At 39.5% G+C, this 24,306-nt stretch overlaps 1 protein-coding gene across 3 annotated transcripts in view; it reads left to right on the forward strand.

Moving 5' to 3' along the window:
- nrap (nebulin-related anchoring protein) overlaps positions 1-24,306 on the forward strand; it is a 117,233-nt gene that overhangs the window by 73,795 nt on the left and 19,132 nt on the right. For all 3 annotated transcript variants that reach the window (XM_051922121.1, XM_028791434.2, XM_051922120.1), the window contains 9 exons: positions 1,122-1,235; positions 1,370-1,567; positions 3,806-3,910; positions 5,798-5,896; positions 5,985-6,089; positions 7,369-7,476; positions 12,017-12,328; positions 17,353-17,457; positions 17,547-17,645. In XM_051922121.1, coding sequence (XP_051778081.1) covers positions 1,122-1,235; positions 1,370-1,567; positions 3,806-3,910; positions 5,798-5,896; positions 5,985-6,089; positions 7,369-7,476; positions 12,017-12,328; positions 17,353-17,457; positions 17,547-17,645 — 1,245 coding nt within the window. The remainder of the gene's footprint in view (positions 1-1,121; positions 1,236-1,369; positions 1,568-3,805; positions 3,911-5,797; positions 5,897-5,984; positions 6,090-7,368; positions 7,477-12,016; positions 12,329-17,352; positions 17,458-17,546; positions 17,646-24,306) is intronic.

A 24,306-nucleotide genomic window follows, 5' to 3' on the forward strand; every position in this document is an offset into this window, starting at 1 on the left:
ACGATCATTGCCAGAGCCTGGTCCACATTGCCGGCAGTAAGTCGAACCCGTTTCCAGTGAGAGTTGGACTCCGCCAGGGCTGCCCTTTGTCACCGATTCTGTTCATAACTTTTATGGACAGAATTTCTAGGCGCAGCCAGGGCGTTGAGGGGGTCCGGTTTGGTGGGCTCAGGATTGGGTCACTGCTTTTTGCAGATGATGTTGTCCTGTTTGCTTCATCAGGCCGTGATCTTCAGCTCTCTCTGGATCGGTTCGCAGCCGAGTGTGAAGCGGCTGGGATGGGAATCAGCACCTCCAAATCCGAGACCATGGTCCTCAGCCGGAAAAGGGTGGAGTGCCCACACAGGGTTGGTAGCGAGATCCTGCCCCAAGTGGAGGAGTTCAAGTATCTCGGGGTCTTGTTCACGAGTGAGGGAAGAATGGAGCGTGAGATCGACAGGCGGATCGGTGCGGCATCCGCAGTAATGCGGGTGCTGCATCGGTCTGTCATGGTGAAAAAGGAGCTGAGCTGCAAGGTGAAGCTCTCAATTTACCAGTCGATCTATGTTCCTACCCTCACCTATGGTCATGAGCTATGGGTAGTGACCGAAAGAACGAGATCGCGAATACAAGCGGCTGAAATGAGTTTCCTCCGCAGGGTGTCTGGGCTCTCCCTTAAAGATAGGGTGAGAAGCTCAGTCATCCGGGAGGGGCTCAGAGTAGAGCCGCTGCTCCTCCGCATCGAGAGGAGTCAGATGAGGTGGCTCGGGCATCTGATCAGGATGCCTCCTGGACGCCTCCCTGGTGAGGTGTTCCGGGCACGTCTAACCGGGAGGAGGCCCCGGGGAAGACCCAGGACACGCTGGAGGGACTATGTCTCTCGACTGGCCTGGGAACGCCTTGGGATTCTCCCGGAAGAGCTAGAAGAAGTGGCCGGGGAGAGGGAAGTCTGGGCATCTCTGCTCAAGCTGCTGCCCCCGCGACCCGACCTCGGATAAGTGGGAGACAATGGATGGACAATGGATTTTAGCAACACTGTGTAAAAGGATACTAAACCAACAATAAGATATATTATTTAACAGAAAAATTGAGTAAAACAAATCATCAAGATGTTTTATCAACTGTAATTTCTTAAAATGTAGTACAAGTATAAAGAAGCATTTGAAAAAACAAAAGGACACGTGATTGGTCTAAAGAGCTTGGAAGACGACATGAAGATGGCTCACTCTGTCCAAGCAGGGAAGCTGCAAAGTGACGTGAGTATCAGGGTTTATAGGGTTACTTCAAACAATGTGAGCATTTTAACATGTGATTATATTACTGTTGTAATAATGTAAATAATACATAAAAAATCTAATAATGTAAATAATGTGACATTGATTTGATGCAGATTAAGTACAAGAAGGAATCAGAGAAAACAAGATCCCAGTTTTACCTTCCTATGGATATGATAGATTTTGTACATGCAAAGAAAGTTCAGTCTTTAGTCAGCGACCAGGACTACAAACATATACTTCACAAGTACACCTCCCTGCCTGATGACATGAAGCTGCAGTGGGCAAAGAAGAGCTACGAGCTGCAAAGTGAGGTACTGTGAATTTCGTGTGTGTGCAGTCCACCATCCGGACATAATTTAAAAGGTTAATAAAGCACCATTTACATACCACACCATACTATTTTCTAAGCCCCCTTAATTTAGAGTAGGGTCACAGGGTCTGGAGTCTATCGTAGAAAATATAGGGCTCAAGGCTGGGTGCAAGTCCATCACAGGGACACACACACCAATTTAACGTTACCAGCCCATCTAACCTGCATGTCTTCTACTGTGGGAGGAAACTGGAACACCCAGAGGAAACCCACACAGACATGGGAAGAACATGTAAACTGAACACACAGAGGACCCAGAGCACAAACCCTGGTCTGTTCTTATTTAAATATAGTAAAGAAGAGATAAATAAGGATAAAGAGTTGAGGCATGTCCGTGGTGACCCCGTATAACTGAAAGTTCTGGAAAACAAACAAACAAAAAAAAAAAGCACACAATAATTGTGAAAATGTCTTCTCAGATGCAAGTTCAGGACATAACTGGAAGCAGGATGGCCAGATCCAGGGTTATATGGTCATGTGGCAGGAAGGGGCGGGGCCAGGTGGACAGAAAGAGGAAGTGAAATCAGAGATGGAGTGGCTGTCAATCTTCCATTCTGCAGAGGGAGGAGAAGAATGGCATTAAGCCAACCAGCCTAAATTGTTTAGCTGACCTTACTGCATAATTAACTTTTAGAAAAAGTGAACTCATACATAGAGCTACATTAAGGTTATTAAAGGCCAATTTTACTTAGTTCTTGACAAAAGATGACAGAGAGACGCATTTAAGCAGCCTAAAGAGTTGCCATGAGATCCCAAAATAATTTCAGAGGTCACCTCAAACACGTCGCTGCACTTGATTTTAGATAGTGTCTTGCTATAAGGAAGACCCTCCAAAGGCACTTTACAAGTACAAACCTTCATTTGAACTATTCATATTTATTTTTACACAGTTTGCACACGGGTGGGTGACACGACCTGTTCTATGAATCTTTTGTGTGGATTGAATTAGCATGCCATGTAGATTACAGATTAACCAGTAAGATACACTCTGTGCCTGAGCTCCTGTTGAATTTTAGAAAAACTCCACAAGGCAGGGAGCAAGTCATAAGAGATTGCATTTCATTCTTATTTTTGTATTCCATGCTTGTTTAAACAAGCCATTTTCTGAACTGACATTTGCTTCTTGCCTGTAATGCTACATCTCAGTCTTTTTATTTTGCGATTTTTTAAATAAATTTTGTTTTTGTTGCAGAGTAATAATAAAACTAGATGATTTAATATTTGTGATCTGAGCGGTGATTCAGCACCCAGGCAGTTGGTTTCATTTGTTTCATCGCGTCTCGACTATTATAATGAAACATGAATAAAACATTTCAATGTTATGTTAAGACAGGTCCACTTCAAGGGTGAATGTAAAAGCCGTAAATGCCATTTCTTAGGTGATTACAGATGAAATATATCCTTGGCTACTTCACTCATTACACAATTTTGCATTTGTTGTTAGCTTTCTCCGGCACTTCTTTCAATGTCATGCCTCTGTAGAGGTACTTTAATACTCCTCATTAATATCCAAGTGACATTTTAAATATTTGCCATAAACAAGAATATTTGACCCCAGTAAGGCTTTAGATGCAATAATAATTTTAAATATCAGTACCCCATTTCCTCACAATTCTCAGTTTCATTAATTTCATGTCAAAATAGTTTTAGAAATTTAGACCCCCACAACTGAAAATATTTTTTATTAGATCTCTCTGTTTCGGTTTTCTCCTTCAGCAAAAGTAATACACAATATTGAAATATTTCATATATTTATATGGGGGACATAGTGGCACCGAAATCTCAGCAGTATCCTTGGTTTGTATCCTGCAACCAGTCCTTATTCATGTCGATTTTGCACATTCTCCCAATGTCTGTGTGTGCTTTTTCTCTCACATTCTCAAAGATGGACATGTTAGATTGGTTAGCACTTCTGAAATGGTCCTCTGTAAGTGTGTGTGTGCAAGCTGGCCATGTAATGGACTGGCACCTTGTCCAGGGTGGATTCCTGCATTGCACTTGATGCTCCCAGAATAGGCTCCAACCCCACATGGCCCAGAATTGAGCTAAGCAGGCATGAGAATGATATGTCATGTTTTATCTTTGTTATGTTGCATTTCGTTATCAATATCTGATCCTGAATGGTCACGTTCAACATTATCTTTACATGTTCAGTTTATTGATATGATTTTGCTAACAGAAACTCTACAGATCTGATCTGAACTTCTTGAGAGGAGCGGCCTGGATAAGCACAGGAGCTGTCCAGATTGAGGGATCTAAAAGAGCTACAGATCTCATCAGTGAGGTAAGACAAACATCAACCCTCAGAAGCTTGCTCGAACTTCAAATTGATTTTGGTAAAAAAATAATTTGATCCACTATGTCTGTCAGAGTTTTTGATAAATACAAAAAAATGATACATTTATTGAGTGGTACACTCATTAGTGGTTTTTAATTCTCCCAGTGTCTGCATGGGACTTTCTTCTGGATTGTCCAATATTCCACCCATTTGTGAATGTTATTTGGCAGCTCAGTATGTGTGAGAGTGTGTATGAGTGAGATCTGTGAAGACACACCATCCTGTCCTGGGCCTGCTCCTGCCTTGCGCTCAATGCTGCGGGGGTAAGCTTCGGCTTCTGTAAACCTGAACCAAAATAAACGTGTTCACTGATGGAGTATTTTGTTGATATCTATTGAACGACAGTGCAGAGTAGCCTATGGGGCACTCTTTACACTCTACAGTATTAGACTGAAAAAGAAAGAAGAACATGAAGCAGCCAAAAGCGAGAAAGACAATGTAGAAGAAGGCATTCTGGCATCATGAACAAGGCCTTAATATAAAACAAACGTTATACTTCAGCATTCTGGTGTGTTTCTCTTACTGTTCTCTTACTTATTGTCAGTTGACACAAGTTTTATGATTTTGCTAATCAGAACAATTTAAATGATTTCATTTCTTTTAATCATAATTCAAGTTTTTTTTAAGTAACCAATTTCATAACTGCTTTTTAAATACATTTTTGAGTGGATGGATTGAATGTGGAAGCTACCAAGACCTGTAAAATTCTCCATCAGACACATTTCTTAGTGACCACTAGCACTAAGCAGAGCAGTGATCTGTCCAAGCTTACTTTGGATTTCTGGTGGCAAAACCAAAAATGCAAAGCTATTGAATATATTATTTTTGATAAATAGGGATACCAAAAACAAAGATTGACTATAGTAGGTTTGTAAATACATTAGATTAGATTACATATACATTATTAATTCTCAAGGAGAATTTCAAATGAAAACTGTTGCAACACAAGATAAAAACATGAAATGCCTAGATATCAGCTCAAAGTTCAAAATAAGACAATAGAAGAAAAACATACAATAAATATTATGTTAAAAAATACCTGTAGAAAAACTGAAGCTTGTACTGGTTTCCTGTGTCCTCTGAATGGAGTGAAGGTATGGGTGTTGGGAGGAACCAGTTAATGTCTAATGGCGGTAAGGAGGAAAGATCCCCAGAGAAGTTTCTTATTACAGCATGGAGGTGTAAGCATCTGGCTAAAAGTACTCCAAGAATGTGCCCCCTGGAGGGGCTGGGCAGAATCGTTCATGATGGTGTTTCATTTTTCCACCATTCTCTTTTCCATAACAGCCTCCAGTGAGTCAGTCCTGTGATGGAGCAGGCATTATGGAGAAGTTTGTTCATGTGTTTGTATCACCTGAACTCAAGTTTCTTCCTCAGGAGACCACAGCGTAGAACGATACAATGGCTACTATGAACTGGTAAAAGATGTCCAGCAGCTTGCTGAATACGTCAAAAGACCTGAGTCTCCTCAGGAAGTACAGTCTGCTCTGGCCTTTCTAATGCAGCTCCATTGTGATGCCAGACCAGTCCAGGGTGCTGTTTTTGAAGATCCCCAGACACTTGTAGCTCTGCAGCACTTCCACATCCTCATCCTGGATGATGACTGGTCTTAGGTGTTCCTTAACATGTCAGATGTCCACTAACAACTCTTATAATTGTTATTATATACAGATTTCTCTGTTTTGTACTGTTAACAAAAAAAAATCTAAGAAAATCTTCTTCTTTTTCTTCATTAAAACATGCTTCCTTACTGGTTTACAACATTTAAAGGGTGAATTAGTGATTTTATACCAAATATTAATCGATGTTTGATTTTTTTTTTTTTCACTTTAGAAAAAATACAGACAGCAACCATATTTATTCAAGCATACCACTGTCACTGATTCTCTTGATCTCCTTCATGCCAAACTCAGTAGCACAATTGCCAATGAGGTATGTTATACTTACAGGTTGAAGCTCTTCATCAGGGTTGCTTTATTAATTACTCTGTTCATTGACAGCCATTTTTCTGTTTTCCAAGCGTCTTTACAAAGAAGCAGGAGAGACCTCCAGACATCATTATACCCTGAACCCTAATCAGCCTGGTCTCATGCTAGCCAAGATGAATGCTGCCAATTTTAGTGAGGTAAGCTTTATTAATGGAGTTACAATAATAATGATGTATATTATGGACACTACATCAGTTCAAGAATGCTGAACTGATGACCAAGAAAAACCTGAAACTAAACATTTAATTTTTCTTAAAGAATCCTTTGCACATATTTTCCCTGGTTCAGTTCTCAAAACCTGAGTCTAGAGCTGTTTAGTTGTCACAGTTAGAGGTGTATTAAAGGGAATCATCAGTCATTACTGTTTTTACAGCCTGCTGCTCTGGAGATCCAGGCATGTTGCCAATCTATTTTAGGTCTGTCTGATGCTGTGATGATAAAGGAGTTTCCTACCAAGGCAGACTAAAGCTCCAAGCTAGGGAGTAGGCCAGTATCATACCTGGTCTGCCCAGCAGAGACTGGCCTGACTTCAGCCAGTTTCTAAGGCTAATGGGTGCCTTCTGCTAGAGCAATCTAAAAATTGGGGATCTGGCAAAGTAACAATGAAAGTCCCCCCCCCCCCCCCCAAAAAAAGCAAATTCCCTATTAGGAAAAAGGTAACCACCAATCCCTTGAATTGTGCCAAAGATATCTTAATAAGTCAAAGATCTATTAATACACACACACAAAACAAAAAACAGAAAATAGGGCTCAAAAGAGAAACAAGGAGTTGCTTAAAAATACAATCCACACCAAAGTCCCAATTACAGTCTAGAAAACAAAATCATTAATACAAAGCTAAAAGTAATTGAAAAAAAACAGAAAATCAATGGAAAAAACATCCATGCTCACTGAAACCTCTTAAACTAATGATTCCCACTCCTGAGCCTTCTCAGCCAGTTTAAATAGCCCGAGAGAGGGCTCCGAAGTGGTAATGTCAGGGTGGTCCCAATTCTTGGAGCACCACCCACAAAGAACATGGAACATATGTAAATTTAAAATGGCAGTACACAACAATAAATGTAAAAGAAAACACATCAAAATGAAGCACATTATTGTTCACAAACAAAAAAAATAATAAAAATGCACATACATTAATACATAAGAGATTCAGAGTTCCATGGCCCTGTCTCGCTTCTGTTCAGTGACTGAGATCTGTGACTGCTGATTTGCAGGCTCTTCATTGCAGGTGCTGCACGGCTGAGGATATCCAACACATCTAAAAGTATCAGATGGAAAAGTTAAAAAAGCCATAATTAATATACTGTATTTTGATTTTTTGTCATTAAAATATTGAGAATATAAAGTTCAGTTGACTGTAAAAATGTGAATATAAAATTCTTTATTTTTTTTAGTGATTACATTTTTTTTTCTCAGTCAAAATACAGGGAGTCCTGGAACAAACTACGTGCACAGGGTTACACTCTGACCACAGAAGCGATCCCATTTAAGACGGCGAAATCAACTGGGAGCTTTGCCAGCGACGTAAGTGTTGATTTCTTGCTAGCTAAACTTTCATTTTTAATACAGAGACAAAAGCTGGTCTCAGGAAGATCTCTTTTAGAACGTAAATGTTACCATGAACACAATCCTGTTTTAGAGAAACTTTTAAGTTTTTAGTTTCTCTTCATTTAGGTTTGTAGCACAAAATAAAGAAAACAAGAACTGAACTGAAGATGGAAATGCAATCATTTAACCTGTCTGAACATCCAATTTATAAAAACACCTTAGCAAAAGAAGAGTCCACGTGGTGGTTTCTGTTAGGTTGAACCTCCTCAGGTTATTATTATGATGTCCAAATTTAATGATTTTTTGGTGTAAATTCCTGCACAGTTCCTATTACTCTGTAAAGGGATACCGTATATACTCGAATATAAGCCGAGTTTTTCAGCACCCAAAATGTGATGAAAAACGTCACCCTCGGCTTATATTCGAGTCAGGTCCCACTGCCCTCCGGTATACGAACAAGCTAGTTTCCCTTTCGGTTTGTGCGCGCCGATGATTTCCGCACATGTTCAGTCTCTCCCTGTGCATTCCCTGTGCAGCGAGTGAGCGAGAGAGAGACGCACACACGCAAGACAGACAGACAGACACACACACACACACACATACACACGCGAGAGTGAGAGAGCAAGTGAGCGAGCGAGAGAGATACCATATTGTTTTTGTTGACCCTCTTCTCCACTTACAGAGCTAGTTTACTGTTTTTCTTTGAAATAAATACTCAAAAAATTAATTGATGCCTCAATTAATGTACGGCAATTTTATTGGTATTTATTTTGATTATTGAAACTTACCAGTAGCTACTGCATTTCCCACCCTAGGCTTATACTTGAGTCAATTAGTTTTTCCAGTTTTAGTAGGTAAAATTAGGTACCTCGGCTTATATTTGGGTCAGCTTATACTCGAATATATACGGTAATATGGTTTTGAGACTCAAGGAATTCAAATGCGGGTTTTGATTCTGTCTAGAAACCATTTTGAGAAAGGTCATTACTTAATCCCATTTTGTCACGATGCCATTTTTGTTTCCCAGGTGTTGCTATGTTACGTGTCTATTTCTCAGGATGCACTCATTTGACGTACATCTGGTGACAATACAAAGGTCATGCTGATGTTTCTAAAATATCTGAGATTGCCATATAAAGCATGTCCCACTGCACTAAAAGGTCATTATTTAGTCTTTCTGATTTTTCAAATCTCCTCTATTTTTTTTTTCAACTCAGACTTTTGCTTTTTGACACTGACAAAAGATCTGCTTGACTACCATTCTTTGATTTAAGGATTTCTTGGTCATTTTCATTTCCTTTCTAAATGTCTCTTGTGAGTCAGTGTAGTCATATGAATGGCCCAGTCACTTTGTACGAACACCAACCCCTGTCCTGGCTCTAAAGGCTGATCTCAGTGTTTCTTTTTCTGTCACTGAGTTCTTGCTTTTAGTTTTAGATTTTTGGTTCCCAATATGGTCAAATCTGAACTATACTTTGTACTCCAGCTCTGCTCACATTAGACTTTTTTGACCTTCAAAGCTGTTGCATCATTAGTTATGACATTATTGCTCTACAGACATCTACAAAATGTCTTTACAAGTATTTTTTAAAAGGAATTTAATTAATGATATTATCAAGTGTTTCAGACATCCTCATATGGAGACACGCAAGTCTAATGCACTATACACTGTGAGGCTCTGATATTATATATGTAAGCCTGTCATTGCTGCTTACTTTACTGCTCAGTCACTCTGGTGTGCCCAAAGATTACACAAGATGATAAAGAAAACAAAAGATATGGTCAGGACCTCTGGGAGAGAAACCAAACTGAGTATTCAGTAGCCATAAAGATGAAATCGAAGGTCAAAGACAGTAAGTGGTCATTAAAAACTCACAATCCTACCACTAGGGCCTGTGTGGACAATAAACTAACTAGGTTGTTGTTATACTGGAGACAGTAAAGTGTCATGGATATGACACCGCCACTCTTAAAAATAATGAATCTTTAATAGTGCTATATAGTTCTTCACTATTTTATGTAGTTCCTTGTAGCTCCATTGCTTGACTGAGCACCATTTCATTCTGGAATCAGTTCTTTGCATGTGGAGTTAGGTCTTTGTGCTTTGAAAAACTTCCTAATACAGGTGCTGGTCATAAAATTAGAATATCATGACAAAGTTGATTTATTTCAGTAATTCCATTCAAAAAGTGAAACTTGTATATTAGATTTATTCATTACACACAGACTGATGTATTTCAAATGTTTATTTCTTTTAATGTTGATGATTATAACTGACAACTAATGAAAGTCCCAAATTCAGTATCTCGGAAAATTAGAATATTGTGAAAAGGTTCAATATTGAAGACACCTGGTGCCACACTCTAATCAGCTAATTAACTCAAAACACCTGCAAAAGCCTTTAAATGGTCTCTCAGTCGAGTTCTGTAGGCTACATAATCATGGGGAAGACTGCTGACTTGACAGTTGTCCAAAAGACGACCATTGACACCTTTGTCATGATATTCTAATTTTATGACCAGCACCTGTATGTAGATAAAAAACAAAATCTTTAATGTATGGTGTGCTGCAGGGCTCTAGCAGATTAAAAAAACCCAAACTTAGTCTGTGTAACTGGATGTATACTGCAAGACCCATTGGTATTTCACAAATCTGTTACCATCTATTTGTGGTTATTCACTGTACGGAGCCTGTTAGAGATCTAAATAAATGCAGGGTCTTTCTGGAAACCTTCATGTTGATGGGTCTTTTGGGAACCAAACATGATTCCACTACGACATTGCTCTGAAGAACAACTCTGGCACCTTTATTTTTAAGAGATGAACTTAGTCAAAGTACAAGCCAAAGTCTGAAGTGTAAATCAAGTTCAGAATGTTAACTAGAAATCAAAAGTCAGAAAACTTAAACCAGGAAGTCAGAAACAACAGAATTTTTAGAATGCAGCAATGCATGTCTACAAACTCAGAAACATCAGAAATGTCTGTGATGCCCTTCATGCCATTGCTCGGATGATGTCAGAGGTGGTGGGCATCTCAGGGAATTCTGGAAGAATCACCACCACACCAACTGACACAAATGTTCTGAAATGGCAGCACTTGTACAAAAACAGAGATGGTGTTGTGGCATAATGTTAAAAATGTTTGACTTTTTCGATTCTCTGTTTTTGAACTCCAAAGCTAAAATTAACTCATAAGCCTTGAGTACCACAGCCCCAAAACTGACTATATAGTATAAATTGTAGAAATCCATTCAGGATCTCTCAGAAAATAATAATAAAAAGCCGCTAATCACAACAGAGGGATAAAGTAGTGTACCGTATTTATATTGTCATATATTTATATTGTCATATTCAATGCTGTCATCAGCACAACGATTGTGATCATGTGATGGGATTCAAATGGCATCAGTAAATGAAGAAAATATGATGGTAAATAAATGTAACTTTATAATTTCAAAATGAAATCCTCACTTATGGAAACCCCAAATAGACACAATTTTATGTATACATCTGGCTAATACTACACAGTGACATCTATCTATCTATCTATCTATCTATCTATCTATCTATCTATCTATCTATCTATCTATCTATCTATCTATCTATCTATCTATCTATCTATCTATCTATCCATCTATCCATCTATCTATCTATCTATCTATGCACAAATCTTGGCACCAGAGAGTGGCAGCATGTTTCATATTGATTAGCACACGCCAAGTAAGAATTTCCTTGTGCTATGCACATGTAACAATAATCACCCTCTAAAGATATAAACATTGAGAATATCACAAATAGCAGTCCCGTTGAGGCATTTAGACTTTGGCAGTGTCTTGAGTATATTCCACCACCCCAAATACATTCAACCAATTGCGTTTCTCTCATGAGAACACAAGCTCCCAGTGAAAGGGGCGGATGGAGGCTGTCACCAGTGACAGAAGCTCTGCCTCCCCTGACCGCACGTCCCTGGCTGTCACAGCCTGTGTGGACCAGCACTTGGACTGTAGTCACTTATGTGACAGCTGATTACTGCAAAGGCGCCACAAGCGGCATATCAGAACGCAAACCTTTGCAGATCTTGTCTTGGCGGAGCTGTTCATAAAGTAATACGAAAATAAAGTGTGGCTGTAGGTAGATTAGGAACACAAACAGTGTACAGTGGAGAACTGCAGAAACACTGCCTAATCAGCAGAATTACAGTTCCTGTCAAAGTAATATTAGAATGTGAAAAATGCTAAAAGCTTAGTGTGCAAAGTAGCCTGCATAGTGCATTAAATCTATTTACACTTCTGGATCAGGGGAAGCCAAAAATAATAAAAAGTTATGTAGGCATAACAAACTGAAATTGTTGTCATAATTTTAAAAGAAGCTCGCTGAATAATAAATACTGGAATACATTGATAAGAACTGTTAAATGTGTCATTTCAGAATCCTATTATAGAGAAGAGAACTTGTTGCTCGGTCAGGTGAAATGAGGTTGTTTCTGAGTCGTGACCTTATTCTTGTCCTTTTTTTCAGTATAATTACAAACACAATTTTGTGCTGGAAAAGGGCAAGCACATTGGCTCCAGAAGCATTTTTGATGACCCCAAGCTCCTGCACTGCTTGCAGATGGCAAAACTGCAGAGTGATCAGTGCTACAGAAAGGAATTCAAAGACATGAGTGGGCAGTTTCATCTTCCTCTGGACATGGTCAACCTGGTCCATGCCAAGAAGGCTCAGACTCTGGCTAGCAATCTGGACTACAAGAGCCAGAGCCACAGCTACACACTGCTGTCTGACGATATGAAGGTTCAGTGGGCGACAAAGGCTCATAAACTGTTGAGTGAGGTAAGAGATTTGGGCTGTCGAGAGCGGCTGTAGTTTAGGAGTGGCTTTAACTGTTAGTAACCTCATATAACTTGAAAAAAGGAAAAGGCAGTGAATTTTGGAGGTTGAATTATACAACCTGAAAGGCATTTGCTATTCTGTGAATGGAACACCAAATTAATCTTTCACTGTGGCTGAACTCCATGTTACTGTTTCACTTTCTTCTTATGAACTGTAGAATGAAATTAGGACTGATGTGTTGTCATAAAAATGATCATAGCTCCTTATTACTACAACCCATCTGGAGATCTACTTTCCCACCTAAATCACTTCTGAGTCAAAGATGGCTTGGAAGGGCTGTGGTGCCAAATCAAACTGGCAGGACTGGATTTACCCAACATTGGTCTGTTAGTACAGTCAATAAAATGCTTCTAGTCAGTTACAGTGCAGGCTTTACGTATAAGCTACACAAGCTATAGCTTAGGGCCCCCACCTTCTTGGGGGCCCCCAAAACAAATTGTCCGAGTGAGCAATTGTCATATATACTTAAATATACTACAGCATTATTTGTCCCAATCAGGCCCGGCCTTAGGCATAGGCGAAGTAGGCGACCGCCTAGGGCCCCGGCGTCCGGGGGGCCCCGGATCAACTCCTTAGTCTAATTTTCACGCATTTCACAGAGCTTCCAGGGGGGGCCCCTGGACCCCCCTTTCGCCTAGGGCCCCATAATACCTAAGACCGGGCCTGGTCAGTTAGGTTACTGGGCAAAAAATTGACAGAAAATCCTTATTATTTTCATAGCCTATGTTTTCTTTGGTGAGGTATGGAGGAACATTAAATATAAATAAATACATATGTACATAGCCCTGCGGTGGGCTGGCACCCTGCCTGGGATTTGTTCCTGCCCTGCGCCCTGTGTTGGCTGGGATTGGTTCCAACAGACCCCTGTGACCCTGTGTTAGGATATAGCGGGTTGGGAAATGACTGACTAACTGACATATGCAAATAAATCAATGTACTGTATTGTGAAATGTGACATAAAATCAGTATGGCTGACATACACAAATGCAACTTTGCACATTCCTATAAGCCACACGATTCCTAAGGCAAGAAAAGCTTGTGCTGTGAGTTGTGTGCGTCCATAGCAGATATAAAATTTGGCCAGAATTACTGCATGAAGCAACTACCTTAGTTCAAGATGCCCTGAATTCATCATCATCTAAGGCAGCATTTTGTCAACCTTTAAGTATTTGCAACCCGAGTTTTCATAACAGTTTTAATTGCGCCCCCCTAACGTATTTTTGAAACCCTAATAAAATGTATTCCTATATTTTTTGCTGCCAATACACCACTACAAGTTTAAAATTTCCATACAAATAGCGAAATTACGCTACATATGGCAACATTCGCGCCCCCTTTTCTGTTACTTCGCACCCCCCTAGGGGGGGGCGTGCCTCACAGTTTGAGAACCGCTGATCTAAGGAGTCTGCATTTGAAATCTCTGCCTATAAATATACAGTAGTACTTAATGGCCAAAGACAGCCAAAGATATACAAGCACTCCACCTATAATTCACCAATCAAAACACAATGCCTGCCCGAGCCTATCCTCCCAACTCTCGACGGGTGAAAATGGCAGTTTTCATTTCAAGTCGTATTTCATGTTGCGTGCAATGTCACTGAAATAAATACAAAAAGAAATCTATGTGTGACAGGTGTCTGGTCACACTTACAGGTAATCTAACCTAGTCACCATTAAGTTATAATTTTAATAATAATAATAATTTTTTGCATTTATATAGCGCTTTTCTCACTACTCAAAGCGCTTAGCAATTGCAGGTTAAGGGCCTTGCTTAAGGGCCCAACAGAGCAGAGTCCCTTTTGGCATTTACGGGATTCGAACCGGCAACCTTCCGATTGCCAGGGCAGATCCCTAGCCTCAGAGCCACCGATTACGCTCCCCAGTTTTATTAAGAGACTGGGAACTCTTGAAATTTACTGATAATACCACACAGGTTTCTTTAAACTGGGTGATGAGTAAACACACAATGAAAGACACAACAATAATTTCAGAAGAAAAGCAACAGTAAGTTCTATTACACAAGACAATATAAAGTACATTAAAAAGATAAACGAACATAACAAAATCTAAACATATCAGGAACGAATTTCACTTTTTTAAAAGGAAAACACACAGTCCACACTCTAAAAATCCATTAAAAACAAGAATCGGAGGATACAACCTTTAGTGTTGCAGAGTCCAGTTGCGCACTGTGTTACCCCAACACTTAATTGTTCAACTGTCCACGGATGCACTGTGTTCACTGGACACTCGTTTCCCAACAGAAGTTTTGCCAAATAGTTGAATCCCTGTCAGCGTCTCTTCGTTGTTCCTTTATTTTCCACTCTGGGCTCCTTGTGTTGCTGTGATCTAGGCGCGCCTCATTTCTCGTCTGCCAGCTTTGCTTGGTCCTTTCATGCGGCTTCCCTCTCTCGCTGGACCCACAACTGGCATCTCCTTGTGGAGCTGTCTCTTCCTCCCTGAAAGTAAGTGTTGCCATCCTTGTGCCTCACGTCGTGCCAGCCAGGTACCCTCGTCTGTCTACGAGCCCCTGTGCTCTGTCAGAGTGTCTCGGCAGCATTCTCAGTGGACCATCTCTTCTTGCCTTTTCCTGCCCAGGAGTTTAAATCTCCTTTAGTCCCTGCCATTGTCAGTCCTGGACAATCAGTTTAATCAATGGCACATCTACATTTCCTGGGTTTAACAATTAAGGAAAACACAAGTTAACAAAATGTATTGTTACCAACCATTAATGAGTACAGATCTGCTGATTAGAAACCAATATTGTCAAACATGTTAATTTCAGGTAAATACAGACATCCTCCAAGGAAGGAGCAGTTCTGTTATCACAACTTGGTATTGTTTGTAATCTCAACCAGCCAAAGTGACTCCTTTGCAATACAACAAATACCTACATCCTGCAGACAGCCTTTTAACTTCTCACCCCCCAGTCCCAACAATGGGTGCCTAATGGAACCACCCAGTGCACAAAAAAAATGCCCCCCTCTGACATCTGTACTATACAATAAAACACTAAGGTCCGTGAGTCCAGTCCCCCAGAGCAATCTGATTGGTCAGTTTGGCTTTGCTGACATGACGAAAGAGGGAGTGTAAGTGTGAGATGCACAAGGCCCCCGCTGAGAGAGCTGCCGGCCTTCAAAGACCAAAAGTATAAAATCAGATAAGAGGAGAAAAAGGCGCTACAAAAATAATTACAGAGCCTGAAAAGCAGGCTTTATAGGAACACACTGAAAAAGGGGGTGAAGAGAGGTACAGACACACACAAAAACAGAGGACACGTAGGGCAAGAGATAGCAAATATCTTTCAATTATTCTGTTTATTGTCTGTCTTCAACACATACTGTGGCTATTAATTAAATAAATATCTAAAAAAAAAAAAAATATTTCATGACACATTTAATAATGTACGCTTTTTTATCATTGTTGTTATTTATTTATTGTCTGATTTCATGATACAGTTTTTATTTATTTCATTATCACTGAAATATTCCTCTAAAATGGGGAGTCATAATATGTTGCTCTTTTTTACGTTACCTCTAGTGAGTCCTTTTTGAACAAAAATCATTTGATTAGAAGATTATCGCCCAAAATGCTCCTTTGCTGCTTTGTTTCTAGCTTTCATTGTTTGCATCTGAGGAGCTTTTTATTATTTGTAAAGCTAGTCATTCGGGCAGTAAGTGTTTATTGGTTCTTAAAAATACTATATACCATTAAAATAAATTCACATAAATATTGGAAAGCTGAGGAATGTTAACAGATATAACACTATGCAACTCCTCAGTTCTACTCGGGGGGGTAAACGTTAACATTATACAAAGTTACTGCCTTGGGATTAATAAAGTATCTATCTATCTATCTATCTATCTATCTATCTATCTATCTATCTATCTATCTATCTATCTATCTATCTATCTATCTAGATTTTGAGTCATCATGTAGTACCTTTGGGCGTAAGACTCATTTGCAAAAACTTAATAAGGGCCTGCAATGGACTACTCCCTTGTTTTGTGGCTTATGCAGGGTGCTCCAGGAGGGTCTGGTTTGAGAATGTCATCATGTGATACACATGAAAGTATATCTGTTCCCACAAATGTTCAAAAATGTTAAAGTTCTTAATATTCTAGAGGCCAATCAACTAGCTGCCCAGCCCTTCCCTGGATATTCCATAATGCATTACACAGCCAGGGCCATAACTGTGGTGGACTCAGTTTTGATAAGCTGGTGAGGTTGCACAAGATACCAAATTAGGCGGAAGGGCAGATGTGTAGAATCAGATACATTGTTACAGAAGGACTTGGCCAGATTTGTGGCAGATGAAATTTAATGTCAGTAAATGTAAAGTATTACACGTAGGCAATAAAAATGTTAGTTCTGAAAACACAATGGGAAGTACACCTTATGAGAAGGACCCAGGAGTCATAGTGGAGACATCACTGTCTACATCAAGACAGTGTACAGAGACAGATTAGGAATGCTAACAGAATGTTAGGTTATATATAACAATGTTAGAAGAGGTTATGCTTAAGTTATATAACGCTCTAGTGAGGTCTCACTTTGAGTATTGTGTTCAACTTTGGTCTCCATATTACAAAAAAGACATAGCAACACTGGAGAAAGTCCAGAGAAAAGTGACTAGGCTGATTATGGGATTGAGAGGCATGATCTATGAGGAGAGACTGAAGAAGTTGAACCTTCTCAGTCTAAGCAAATGGAGAGAAAAACATGACATGACTGAAGTGTTTAAAACAATCAAAGGAATTAGTACAGTGGGTACCGGTTGTTACTTTGAAATAAATTCTGCAGCATGAATGACAAACTTGTTGGGCTAAATGGCCTGTTTGCATTATAATTGTTCTAATGTTTGAAAGTTAAAGCCATCTCTCTCCTCCATTACAAGTGGCGTTGCAAAGTGAAAATGACAGTTTTATCACAGTATCTTCAAAACAAAACTTTTATTTCTGCAGAAACTATACAAGTCAGATCTGAACTTCATGAAGGGTGTAGGTTGGATACCCATAGGCACCCCACAAATTGAGACTGCAAAGAAAGCAGGGGAACTGGTGAGTGAGGTAAGTGCAGCATTTCAAACGCCGCCATGAGCCATTTCAGATGAGTTCACAAAGAGGGGCTTCAGACCTGATCTTCGTTTGCCTTGCAGAAGAAGTATCGGCAGCACCCTGACCACCTGAAGCACACAGCTGTGGCCGATTCATTGGATGTGCTCCATGCTAAGAACAGCTATCTGCAGTGCAGTGAGGTATGATAAAAGCTTAAAAAGAAAAAAAATGACTCATTTTGATGGTTTGTCTTCAATACAAATGTTTTTCAGAATGGGAGATTTTATTTAAATTAATGTTTTAAAACCTCTGCCTGGAGGACCGATGTGACAGTTGCAGATTTTCAGTCTATCAATGCTATAGTCAGTATCAGGATCTGCAATATTTGGTCCCTTTTTATTGCCTGTTTTCAAGCAGATGGTTGTACATTGTACCAGGAACAAAATGTTATCATGTCATATGGCTTTTTCACTTGAATCTATAGTGGCCAGTGTGTGATGTCACTGGGTGTGGTCATGTGACACATTAGGAATGTTCACAAGGTCTAGACAGCCATTCTAAAGTCATACCTGGAGCATTTAGCATCTGTTTGTTCAGATCCTTTATATGTTTTTTAAGTACCATTCATTTTCTTGTTGTTATGCCAGTGAACTGATTGGATTTAAGAAATGACTGTGAGAACAAACAAGTAACAAAAAGGGTCAAGACCAAGCGATTAAAGACATGAGCATCAAAGCCAAAACGAAAGACAAAATCCATCCATCCATCCATTTTCCAACCCGCTGAATCCAAACACAGGGTCACGGGAGTCTGCTGGAGCCAATCCCAGCCAACACAGGGCACAAGGCAGGAACCAATCCCGGGCAGGGTGCCAACCCACCGCAGGACACACACAAACACACCAAGCACACACTAGGGCCAATTTAGAATCGCCAATCCACCTAACCTGCATGTCTTTGGACTGTGGGAGGAAACCGGAGCGCCCGGAGGAAACCCACGCAGACACGGGGAGAACATGCAAACTCCACACAGGGAGGACCCGGGAAGCGAACCCAGGTCCCCAGGTCTCCCAACTGCGAGGCAGCAGCGCTACCCACTGTGCCACCGTGCCACCCGAGACAAAATCCGTAGTCAAAAATACACGTCAAAAAAGTCAGAACCAGGAAAAAAATACCAACGACTTTTAGAAAAAGCACTAAATGGAGGGTTCTGTATGTGTACTATGGGTAAATAAGTACATTTTTAGATGTTTATACTGTCGCGTCATTACCCAAAAATCACAACGTCTGAGGACACACACCTAGAGTGACGCCATCCTGACAATGGAAACAAAACATAGCAGCAGTTAATACAGGAGATTAGATAACTCTTTACAGTATTGGAATTTTCAAAAATATAAACATCATAATCATAGTCAGAATTCTCAAAAACCTCTAAAATTAATGATTTCGGAAATCCATGTGAAAACGAATAATACAACACCCTAATATTTGAATTTTGGGCCCTTACTTTGTGTAGTGATTCAACCCTTATTTTTATTTTTATGGTATAGTTCCTGGTTTTCTAGAAATAATGAATACATGAAGGTTTTCGTATGGGTCAAGCCATTTCTATAGTGTTGCTAGACTGGTCAACTGGAAGTGGGTGGCACATGACGCCACCAGGTCAAAGGTATTAAGGTCAGCAATTGCACTTCCTGGTTGTCCAAGTTTGTGGATACAATTTAAAAAGCCTGGTGTTAGTTTCTTTGAATTTAAAATTATTTTCTAGTAACACATTCTCTTCTGTCCCTGCCTTTTGGCATCTTTTTTAGAGTAGTGGTAAGTCCGAGAAGTTTTTTTTTGCCCCCATGCCCTTTTCTCTTTATTGGTCTCACTGTTGCTGCTGAAATACAAGTAACTTAGCAGTTGATCTGATATCGGTGAGTTTCTGTTGTTCCTGAACCAACACCAAAGTTATTGCTCCTGGACAGTTACTCCCCTTCAAAGAATCAGCCACTGTCATCATAAACTAGAAAGTGCACAAAAACATGTCAAATCCTCTATCGAAACATAAAAATACTTTCTCAATCACAAAAATTTGTACAAAATCTTCTGAAATTTAATGAAAAAATTGCTTATTTATATTTCTAAGGTAAACAGATTTTTAGCCTGTTAATAAAAAATATGAAATGGTGTATGATGTCAGAAGCTACCTTTAAAGCTGACTGGGTGAAGGTGAATGACTGTGCTGACACACCAACTTCGATGTGATTTCAGAAAAAACAAAAGCCCTATAATATCAAACATACCCTGATTCAGCACCATGGTTTTTGTCACAGAAATTTTTACTTTTAAGTTTCCACTCCCTATCTCAATTTAAATTAACTTTAATTTTACTTGACTTTCTGGGTTAAACAAGTTCTTTTATGATTGGAGTTTATTCCAAAGCAAAATAGGTGAGGCCGCCAAAATTCATCCAGGAAAGCAGACCAGAATGTTCACTGTTCTGTCCTGTGGCTGCTCAGTCAGTCCAGCTGACTTCAGCTGCTGCAGGCCCAAAAATGGAGAGCTGGCAAAACAACTATAAACATCACAAAAATAACGTGAAAGCCAAAAAGAGGAGGGTCATCATTAACCTCTGGCTTGGATACAAAAAAGGCGATGATAATCTAAAAAATAAAAAAATGATAACAAATAGGTAAATTAACGTACCAAGACTCAATCAAGCCAAATAAGGCCCAAATAAGTTATCTAAAAAGGTTATCTACAGTAATAAAGTCCCAGTTATTCTGCCCAGAAGGAAAGAGAAAATGAAAATGACTGAAAGGAAAGACGTCGAGAAAAACATAAATGAAGCAAGGGTCTGAACCAGGAGAACAAAAACCACAAGACGAGAACAAGGACCTAAAGGATTGCAGAGTTCAAAATCAGTAATATATGAAACACAAATTAACAGAATTAAAGTACAAGAAGGGGCACAGAATCCAAGTAGTTGGACAGGGAAGTGAACTTAAATTGTTTCTTTTCATCTTAATGAATAATGACTGACAGGATCACAACCTCTGAAGCCTGGGCAAAACGTGGCAATTAAGTGCAGCTGAACAAAAACAAAATGGTGGCAAAAAACGTCTCAAATCAAAAATGAACTTTATAAAAAAGCATTGAATTGAAATCCGATTCCTTAGTGTCGAAAACCCTAGAGCCATAAAATAAAATGTCAACAATTTTTTTTAATAAGTTCCAGGATCCTGATGCAAATATATTAGTCAGAAGTCAAACTCCTTAAACAGAGTCCAAAAATGTATAGCCAGAAAATTCAAAGGAATAATAAAGAGAAGAATTTACCAAAACCAAGTGCATACAATGTACAGCGAGGGACTACAACTCCCATAAGCCTTTATAGGACTGGGAGCAGTCCCTCAGTGGTGAGATCTACAGCACTCTGATAGTGAATTTCAAAATAAATCTGATGTGCTGGATGAAGATACAAGCATATAATTACATAGCAGAACTGTATAGAAAATATGACTGCCAATTATCAACAAAAATGTTATCAATATTCCATGCTGCTTTAAAGAAAAAGCCCTTCCTACATACAAACTGCCGAAGTCCTATATTTGATGTTGTCTGTGAATGATTCGTAATCCCCTAAACTGTATAATATGTAGGCATTTAGAAAACGGTTATGTTTGCTGCATAATTTCATTTAGATTAATTAGTGTTACTCACTTTTCACATTATTTTGGTGACATCATCATGCCACCATTCTGGGGTCTTGCATATTTTTCTTTGCTGTCATTTTAAGTCAATCCTTGCATGACTGTGGCCATTCAGTTTGCTTTTGCTATGTGTGTTGCTGGTCACATAACAATTAAGTCACATGACATGTTAAGACCCCATAGTGTTGATATTTAAAATGGCATCTGACAGCAGACAGCATCCAAGATTTGGATTTATAAATATTCTATAATGTTTGTTAGCACTAATTATAGTTAGGGAAAGCTGCTGTTAGGTGATTCTGACCAAAACTTTTTGTCTGACATCTTGTTCGCTGGCTCATTTTCACTTTCTGGTTCTAATGCTCTGTTCTGTTTAAATGACTATTCTTTGTTTTCTCCTGTGGCTCTCTAATCTCCTGGTCATAATAATTAATTTGTATATTTTGGAGTGGCCATTTGTCCACACTTTTGGCCACAATAAAAGTAAGTGTTCTTGCCACTGTCGTTTCAGTGAGAGGTTTCTCATAAGGATCTCACATTTTTTGTGTCCAGTCCTGGGCATTGTAGGATTTACACTCCACTGCACTCGTCCAGCTCACCAGCATTTGCTGAATTTTGTTGGTATTTCTCTTGGCAGAGCTCAATAAGTACACTTGCTAGGTTGATATAGAATAATAAGCAAAAAACTATTTAAAGGAAAGGCATACAATGGAACATAAACAGTAATTATAAAATTATTATTATGATACATTAGCAAATACATCAAGCTTAGAAAGACAAGTATACCAGACTCATAATGAGATACAATAAGAGGAAGTATTTGCTTATTAAAATCAGGTGCCAATACTTCATGATCAATACTAATGCCATGGCAACATCATCTAGTTTTGAGTCCATCAAGAACAGGATGAAAGTATCACAAAAATCAATAACTGCTTGTTGAAAACACACAATGGCCAGATCTTCAGATAGACATTGGACAATTGTGGCAATAGGAAACTGACCCTTGGATGGTTGTGAGGCTTTGAGCTTAAGGGTCAGACAGGGAGTCTCCTCATAGCAGCTCCGGATCGAGTACTTAACACACACTATCATCAGGAGAATATCCTCAAGATGGATGTTGATAGCAAAGGCAGGATATGCTAGCAACAAGGAGAGCCCATCAGTCAGGTTGTTGCTGGATGCTCAGTGCTAGTGCAAAAAGAATACAGTCATTGACACAAATGGAAAGCTAGCTTGGCCCACCAGTGCCTGATCAATAGTATGATCACCAGTCTGAAAAGGTTGTCAAGACAGAGAACACTATCATTATGAACAACATGGCTGTGAACACTCATTGTACCACTGGAGGCAAGCATCCAGACACCATTCTCCATGACAGAAGTAAGAGGTGATGTCTAACTCATGAGTGCAGCCCTTCCAGTTGACATGAACATCTTATTCAAAGAGGTAGAAAAACTCAACAAATACAAAGACCTTGTGCGGAGCACAAAGCTCATGTGATTCTGGTTGTAACCAAAGCAGTTTTAATTGCTTGACTTAGCATTTGAAAACATCTTGATGAACTGCCAGGTTAGGCGACTGCTGTCCAGTTGAAGAAGATTGCCTTCCTCAGAACTGCCAACATACTTCGTAAAGTCCTGACCGTTGGGCAATAAGACTTAAGGAACCTGATGGGTCCCCAGTAAAAAGCATAAACTGAGAAATACTGATAATAATAAGTAGAAACAAATTATACATGAAAGAACAATATTTCATAACCAGGTTCTTGAATGCAAAACTTGTAAACACACAATGAATATTCAGTGAACTCCATGCTGCCTCCAAAGTGTTATGGTTAGAAAAAATGGCAACAGCCAGTGTGGGCCCCAGCAACTGAGTCTGAGACCCGTAATTCACTATAAAGAAGTACAATGGAGGGTCACATCTAACACAACCATATAACAAATCATGGGACATCAGTAAATTTAAACTTTATGGCTAATGCCTAGATGACAATAAAAAGTGTTTTAAATTTAGGCAATATTAATTTATGTAACAATGAGTGGGTGTAATGTGTGGCTTTCATGCAGAAAATTGCTTATCTCTATCATTATTATTATTATTTATTACATAACAGCATTCTTCCCACCATCTGGACAGAATCTGACTTAAACAAATGCTTTCTGATTGGCGCTGGCTGCAGACACGTTTTTTACTGACCACCCACTTCTGAGGTAATGGGAAGAAATGGCTCTTAGAAAAGATGGCAGGACATTCATCTAATGTATTTTATGGATTTTACAATTTACTGTACTTGGTCTAAAATTTAATGTTGGCAGCCGCTTTCTATCAACTAAATGAGGCTCTTCAGTATTCTAATAGCAGTCTCTGTTATGTGAGGTTTTTTTTTTAATGGAGGAATTCCTGCTATTTTATGTTTTTCACACTGTGATCGTCTATCTGGCAGTCACTGATGAATCTGATGGAGACCCACAACACCCTGGACGTTACATTTGAACCACTGATTCAGTCATTACGAAGCTAACACAAAGCACATGATATTACAATACTCTTTTATCTGCATTTTTATAGTTACAGGCTATATTTTTATTTATTTAAGCCATTTTACCTTTAACAATTTAAGCAATTTTATCTTTAGTAGTAGTGTTGATCCTTCTTGGACTCCACATGCCTCTTTGTGAAGTTTGTATTTTCTTTCATACTTGCTGTGAGCTGGCCAAACGCAGGTCAAAACAGAGCCGGGACAAATGAAGAAAGTTTGGGACACCAGCCGGGTCGTCCTGTTTAGCTCCCTGTTTTACTTCTTTAAACTTAAACAAGTACCTACTGGCAGCAACTAACAAAACACAAAAGAAAATAAGGGCTCAGGTTTAGCCGTTACAGCAAAGAGGTCTCCCATAGAGCTCTGACTTGTCAGGAGTTGCTCCCAAAAAGAGACAAGTCAGTGGAGCCAGTTGGGCTTTTTATAACAGGAGGCCCACAAGGTGCGGAGCTAATTCCCTCACTGGGTGGTTTCTCGGAGCTGCAGGGAGAAAAGGAGACAACACAGTTAGTGACGGCACCCCCTTTTGCCCTGGAGGGTTATCACCTACCTCGACTGAGCCACTAAGGACATCTTCTGATGCACATGCATTACATTGCATAGGTTTCTTCCAACA

This window comes from Erpetoichthys calabaricus, chromosome 2 (assembly GCF_900747795.2).
Source record: "Erpetoichthys calabaricus chromosome 2, fErpCal1.3, whole genome shotgun sequence".
In the NCBI taxonomy this organism is placed as follows: Eukaryota; Metazoa; Chordata; class Cladistia; order Polypteriformes; family Polypteridae; genus Erpetoichthys; species Erpetoichthys calabaricus.